The sequence below is a fragment of the Stegastes partitus genome, unplaced genomic scaffold (genome assembly GCF_000690725.1).
Source record: "Stegastes partitus isolate 25-593 unplaced genomic scaffold, Stegastes_partitus-1.0.2 Scaffold382, whole genome shotgun sequence".
Taxonomy (NCBI): domain Eukaryota; kingdom Metazoa; phylum Chordata; class Actinopteri; family Pomacentridae; genus Stegastes; species Stegastes partitus.
Window position 1 is genome coordinate 13960 of NW_007578113.1, and position 6797 is coordinate 20756.

Below are 6797 nucleotides of genomic sequence, written 5' to 3' on the forward strand. Positions count from 1 at the left end.
CAGTGGACTATCATGCTCATGTTTAGCATCAGTGTTTACTGAGGTCACTATCTGATTCAGCACTTGAGCATGCTAATGTTTGTTAATTAGCACAAAACAAGACGTAAAAGTGATTTCGATGGAATGTCAGCAGTTTTTGGTATTCTAGGTATTTATTCATAAAAAAAAAAAGTTCTTGACAAATAAAACATTTTAAATTAAAAGATTGGAAGCTAACATTATTTGACAATCAAGTTTTAATTGATCCCAAAGGTAAAATGAACGTGTCTACCAAATTTCATGGCATTCTATCCCATAGGTGTCTATATATGGCATTTAAAACCATATTTGGCCCGACGAGAAATGTCAAGGGACAACCAAAACCAGAAGGATTCATCCTCTCACAACTATGAACATCTGTACAAAAGTTAATTAAAATCCAACCAACAGATGCTTAGAAATTTTTACAACATAAATGGAACTTTTACTTGCTGGAGGCACCAAAACATAAATGATGGGATGACTAAAAATATCAGGGCTCATCTTCTAGGGGGTCACAAATTTTATGTACAACATTTCATGGCAATGAGTCCAACAGTTAAACTAACAAATATGAATGACAGCCCAGTGATGGCCCCAAAGGAAAGGTCAGAGGGTTGCCAAAATCAGCTGGATGAATTGTCCGGGGACCCCGAATATCCCCAGAACATTTGATCACAATGCAGACCGTACATGTTGAGATACTTCAGTCTGATCCAAAGGGGTGAACATACTGACATTGCCACCCATGAAGCCGTAAACACTCAGATACTGACTGCTCCAAGATATAAAAAGAGAAAGAACACATTGGTAAGTTTCCTCTTTTGGTTTTGCATTACCTTAAGCTCAAGGTCGACATATTTGCATACCTGGAAACACTGTTTAGGCACGAACATGGGTCACTGCAAGAGAAAGCACAGATTGTTGAAATCAGACTTGCAGACCTGCAGGTGCTGATACTGGTCCAACTCTCTCAGTCTTTCTCAAGGAAGAAGAATGAGGAGTAATTTAGTGGCATTCCAGAGCGATAGATAAGGAGTGAGGAGTACTTGTTTATTACTGCAGCCAAAGCCGAGGACAGTATGTTTTCTCCCGTATTAAAATCACCAGGGGCTCAAGACACCAGAGAGTGTTTTCAAAGGGGCAAAGCTGGGAGCTCTCACTGTGCAATTAGAGTCAGGGACAGATGGCATGAGGCCAGTTTGTCCTACAAATTAATTTTGGTTGGCGACAGTACAATGCAGGCTTGTGTTGCACCAAAGTAAAGTGCAGAAAGTGTTAAAGAAACGCTGCAGATTTAGGAAAGTGTATTGAGTCCAATGCAAATGTAAGGCAAATGAGAGGCAAGACACGGACGGGATAGTGAAGGGGAGGCTGTGCGGACTCTTCCATCAGAGGGAGGATTGTCTCTGCGAGTGTGCCAAAGCAAGTTCATGGCGTTCCGCTCGGTTGCTTCATCTCGGCTGCTGGGTTTCCAGAGCAGGTGGTTTAGAGAGCTGGTTGCAGGACTTTGCCCTTTGGAATGCAACTGCCATTAAGTGATTCAAACTGTACCCCGACTGGCTGATGTGCCAGCGCTGTCAGCTTCCTCATTTCCGTGTCGTTTCAGCAGATGGCTATTAAATAATCCACCTGCCTCATCTGCACGCCATGAGGCTGGGAGGAGCCGTCGCACGGTGGCGTCAGGTCTGACAGCAAGAGGACAAACTGGTGCTGGTTTTTGCTCTTGCAGTCAAGTTGCTTTGGTTTTAGGTGTGTGAATGTGTGTGTGTGTGTATGTGTGTGTGTGCAGCCAAGGCTGGATGAGTGTGTCGTCTTGCAGCAGGCCTTATTTGGCTCGTGTTTGACCAGTTACCTCCTCTCGAGTCCCAGAGGAGCTCTTGTTTCCGTCTGGCCTTGTAGGGCCATCCTCCTTCTGACACACACCCACCGACAGCTCATTGGACCACAGTTTCACACACGGAATCACATCTATAGAGACAGATACAAAAGAAAGAAGAACACACAGAGTTAAACACGCACTTCTATCCATTCTGTCGCATTTTCTGTGCGTTTGTGTTCAAGTTTCCCAGTGGCATGACTTAAAAGTGCACTTTGAAAGAGGTGAGATCCCATAGGATGTCGCCGTGTCATTCTTTAAACGTTTCATTTCCTTTTTGAGTTGTCGAGTTGGTTCTTTGCATCCTTTTAGATGAAAAGCTTCTTGTTTTGCATCTAGCAGGATAGACGATTTTTAGAAGTGTCACAAATGCTTAAGGTGTTCGCAACCGATTATCCTTGTGTGGCACAGAGCCGCAAGTCAGAAATGATCACATCTGCATGAAAGAAGCAACTTTTATGTGTGATCTTTCTGTAGTTGCTGTGCCTGTGTACAGGTTATTGTATACAGATGCCTCATTTATTCTTATGTAGAAGAAATGATGGGAGTCCAGCCTGGAAGTTGCTGTTTTCCACATTATCTGGCTTCTTTTATGCAGATAAAACTCATTCTGCGCCTGCTTAGCCTTGCCCAAGTTCACCGTCTTTGATACTCATGCATCTCTTCACTCTCTTACTAACTTAGTAACAGAGCGGCCGGTGATCTCTGTGGTGCCATTTCTGCCTGATGACAGTGTGCCGAGGCCCTTATGTTTCCTCATACGGCTGAAGCGAACACGTGGCTAACCGACAGCTTCCCCCTCTGTCCTTCTGTCACGCAGATTAAAAAGCAGCAGCAGGATGTGATGGGCTTCCTGGCAGCCAATAAGATCGAGTTCGAGGAGTGCGACATCGCGGCCAACGAGGTCAACAGGAAGTGGATGAGGGAGAATATTCCGGAGGAGTCCAGGCCGGCCACGGGGAACCCTCTGCCCCCACAGATATTCAATGAAAGCAAATATTGCGGGGTGAGACGCTTGCACTGAATTATTAGCATCCGATTGTTCCTGCAGCTACAGTGATCAGATGGCTCCCACTGAGAACATCCAGGCCACATCTGGATGCTGAAAAAGCGCACATATGCTCTGCGATATTTTCATTTTACCAGCTGACAGGTGTAGCCTGAGTGCGGCTGCTTGCACTAACAGAGAACCATCACTTGACTCAACAGTTCACCTCAGCTATACAGAGCGATCGAGTTTCTTTTAGCTCATTGTTTTGTGGTAGCAGCAGGTAGCAGCTTTCAGTGAAACAGTCTCCATCAACTCACAGCAGCAGACAAACAAGACCAGAGTAGAAAAACCAGTAATAGGAAAGTAATATCACACATGAAATATTGCACCTAAAAGATGCAATAATGCACATGGTATTGGGCGAGTATTTCTACCTTGAAACTGCAGTGTGCTGATGCGAGTATTAAAATGCAGATTCAGACCTCCAAGGCTTTATAACAAACCTAAGAAACCAATCAGTTTGCAGGGTGGAGCTTTATGCATCAGCATTCTTTCTCAGAATTGAAGGACTGCTTCCAACATGAATGACTCCAATATTACAGCTTGCCATTGTGGTTTTACAGAGCTTGAGCAGAGTCGCAGGTGTGCTCGAGCTGCAGTGAGTTGGGATGGGTGGGTGGAGAGAGATGAGGACTTCATCAGATGAGATAAAGCTTTTGATAGATATCGCTCAGAAAACAAAATTACTAGCAGAAAATAAATAAGATACAAGTACGATATATTACTGAAAATACAATAAGTAAACTAAAATAAGGCTGGAATAGAAAAAAAAGGATAGTCTTTGCCATTATAAGGTAGGAAGGGATATTTTTAATGCAAAAAAACTTCTAAATGAATCATACAGATGATGCACAGAGGTGAGTTTTTGTGGGTTTAATCGATGACTAGACGGACTCTAGGAGCTGTTTAATTTGTTCCGGAGTTGGTGGAGACCCGAGCTAATAATAGCGTGAATATTCAGACCTACATTCATCAAGTGACCAGAGACACAGCTCTAAATAAATGCTAATTTTGGTCTGTGTTTGAAGAATGTGTCACCATTCAGCTATGTTAAGGCCGTAATCTGTCTCCGTTGCTCTCAAATGGCCAAAAAAAATCTACTAAGTTTCAACAATCACTGAATTCAATTGAAATATGAGAGATTTATCCAGAAATGCATGCTGGTAGTGTGCAGAAGGCAAATATACACAAAACCATTGTTATTATCTGTGAGTTAAATAAGAAGCTGGAGCCAGAAGTTGGTTGGTTTAGTTGAGCATAAAGTCTGTTAACGGGGACACACAGCTAACCCGTCTCAGTATGTATGTTTTGGGGTTTTTTTCCCTCTCTGCTTCCATTTTTTTGTGCTTAACTTTCTACTTTTTATTATACTGTATTGATCCCACAAGGGCCTTAACCGCTGAGCCTCCACTGCCCTCTGTGGTGAACGCAGCTTAAGTTAACTGTCGCCGTGCTCCGGTTTCATATTGAAGTCAATCTGCTCTTGATCTTCTCATCTAACTCTCAGCAGAAAGTCAATAATCGCATTTCTTCAAATTCCAAACTGTTCCCTTAAACCATCATGTGTGCAGATTAAATTTACGGATCGGAAATACAAAAATGAAATCAGGAAAAAGAGAAAAAATAATCACAGCCTTTTTCAAGAGTAATGGGCTTTGGGGGAATTCAGGAATTTGGACTCATGACCTCTAATACCCTGGTCACGTCCCTGCTCAGATATACTCAACCGAACCCTATAGCAACCCCTACAGATGCCAGTTTGCTCCCTCTACAAACACACAGGACCCTAACAGGCGTGCACTGTGGCATCACGCTGTGCAGCTAATGGACGGCTGGAAGTGAGGTTGCACATGCAGGATGGGCTGTATTGAATGTCACAGACAAAGAGCGAGCACCATTTCCCAGGATACTTGCAGCTGTAGGGAGGTTTTTCTTTTTTCTTTTGGGCAAAAATCTGTTTGTGTGTGTGGGAGAGAGAAAAAAAAAAAGGAGGGAACACAAAGGAATGAGAGGGATAAAGCATGTGAGACAGTAAATGGGTGAATGCGTTAGCTTGTTTACTCTGGCTCGCATTCTCCGAGACAATGCCCTCCTATCAGATTGACTACCGAGGCCCGTCCTTGGACAAATAACACAACCTCGACTGTTTTCTCGCTGCTGCTGCTGCTGCTCAGATTGTCGCTCCGGGGCGCCGATCCAGAATCTGTTTCACATTATCATTCCTCAGGATGGGGGTAAAGGTTTAGGTGAGCTGATCCTCTGATCAATCTGCATTAAAATTTCCTCCCTCGCCGTGTGTCGTCTTCCTTCTTTCTCAGAACTACGAGGCCTTCTTCGATGCCAGAGAGGACAACGCCGTGTATGCATTTCTGGGTCTGACCGCTCCCCCGGGCTCCAAGGTAAGCTTATGAACACACATGTTGATATGTGTCCTCTCGACGACCTGCATTCCTGCAGCTTGGTCCGATTTCCGGTTTAAAAAAAAAAAAAAAAAAAAAAGGGGGCTCATGTGCCCAAACATACTGGCCCCCGCGGTGTGATCTCCATACAGAAAACACACACATTACATAATACATCTGTTCATGATCTCCTCACACACCCCAGCAGGCCTCTTCTCCTCTTATGTCCGTCACTCACTGGCACCTCCTCTCTGCAGCCACGGGAACGGCAGGGAGGTGTGCCAGTTACCATAGAAACAGAAGGGGTTTTCCTCTGAGCCGTGGCAGGGGATATACAGTATAAAGAAATGTCCTCCATTTTATTGTAACACCCTCTCCTCTCTCCCCTCTCTGCTGCTCTCCAGGAGGCCGAGGCTTTAGCAAAGAAAGCGCAGCAGTAGCAGCTGGACGTCGTTTCTACCTGAGACCTCAGGCCTTCTCCCCCCCCCCACCTCCTCCATCCACCTCCACCCAGAACCTGGACCCAGACTGACCTGGAAGAGACCCAGGAAGAAAAAAAAAAACAAGCAACACTTCACTCAGCTTATATATATATATATGTGGACGGTTTCGATTTATGTTTTTTAATAATCTGTGTTCAGCTGTGCCTTGCCAGCTGTAGTGAAAGGAGGTATTAGAGCAGAGTATTATGGGTATCTAAATTCAGCTCTGCTTCCTCCCGTTAACCTCAGCCCGCTAAGCCTATTGGCCTCACGCCATGTCAATCAACCTTTAGCACGCCCGTGTAGCTTCCTATCCGACCATCCGACGCACAGAATATTCTAACGCAGATTCAGCAGAACGTCGTCCACGTTGGCGTCGAAGCATCGTTTATTTCACTCGTTTTAAATCAGAAGAAGTCTTAAAAACCGCACTGAATCCAATAACGTGCTACTGCCAGTTACGTCACCATCGCCAAAACTGCAGCACCAAGTTTCCATCACAGTCCCATTCGGTGTGTTTTATTTACTTTATATTGTCTTAATGCTGTTTTAATAGCAAACTTTTTTCTACGAGATGATATATGTTTAAAAAAAATAAATAAAAAAGTGATAATACATGCCAAAATGTGCAAGTCTGCAAACACAGAGGGATGTGAAAAGCAGTTTTTGTATGTGCTGTTTCTGTTTTTTTTTTTTTTTTAGGGGAAATTGGATAGCTGTTTGTTTTTACTATAAGAATCTAGTCTTGCGTTGTGTTGGTAATCCCCCCGTCTTAGATAGGTTGGTTCAGCGCCTTCACTCAAGTGAAACAGAAAGAAGAAGAAAAACCCGACTCGAAAAAGAAAAAAAAACAGTCAAATTTGAATTAAATTCTGCCTCCTCGTAACATTATCCGTTATTTTATATGTACAATAAATAATTTTAAGTTGACAGAATGTGAATGTTCTTTGAATGAATGCAACACACTC

General features: G+C 43.7%; 1 protein-coding gene across 1 annotated transcript in view; it reads left to right on the forward strand.

Annotated features, from left to right (window-relative positions):
• The window catches only part of sh3bgrl (SH3 domain binding glutamate-rich protein like), a 12719-nt gene extending 5960 nt beyond the window's left edge, over positions 1-6759 (forward strand). Inside the window, exons 2-4 of the mRNA XM_008284949.1 lie at positions 2718-2903; positions 5267-5347; positions 5752-6759. Coding sequence (XP_008283171.1) covers positions 2718-2903; positions 5267-5347; positions 5752-5787 — 303 coding nt within the window. The 3' untranslated portion in view covers positions 5788-6759. The remainder of the gene's footprint in view (positions 1-2717; positions 2904-5266; positions 5348-5751) is intronic.
• Positions 6760-6797: the final 38 nt, after the last annotated feature.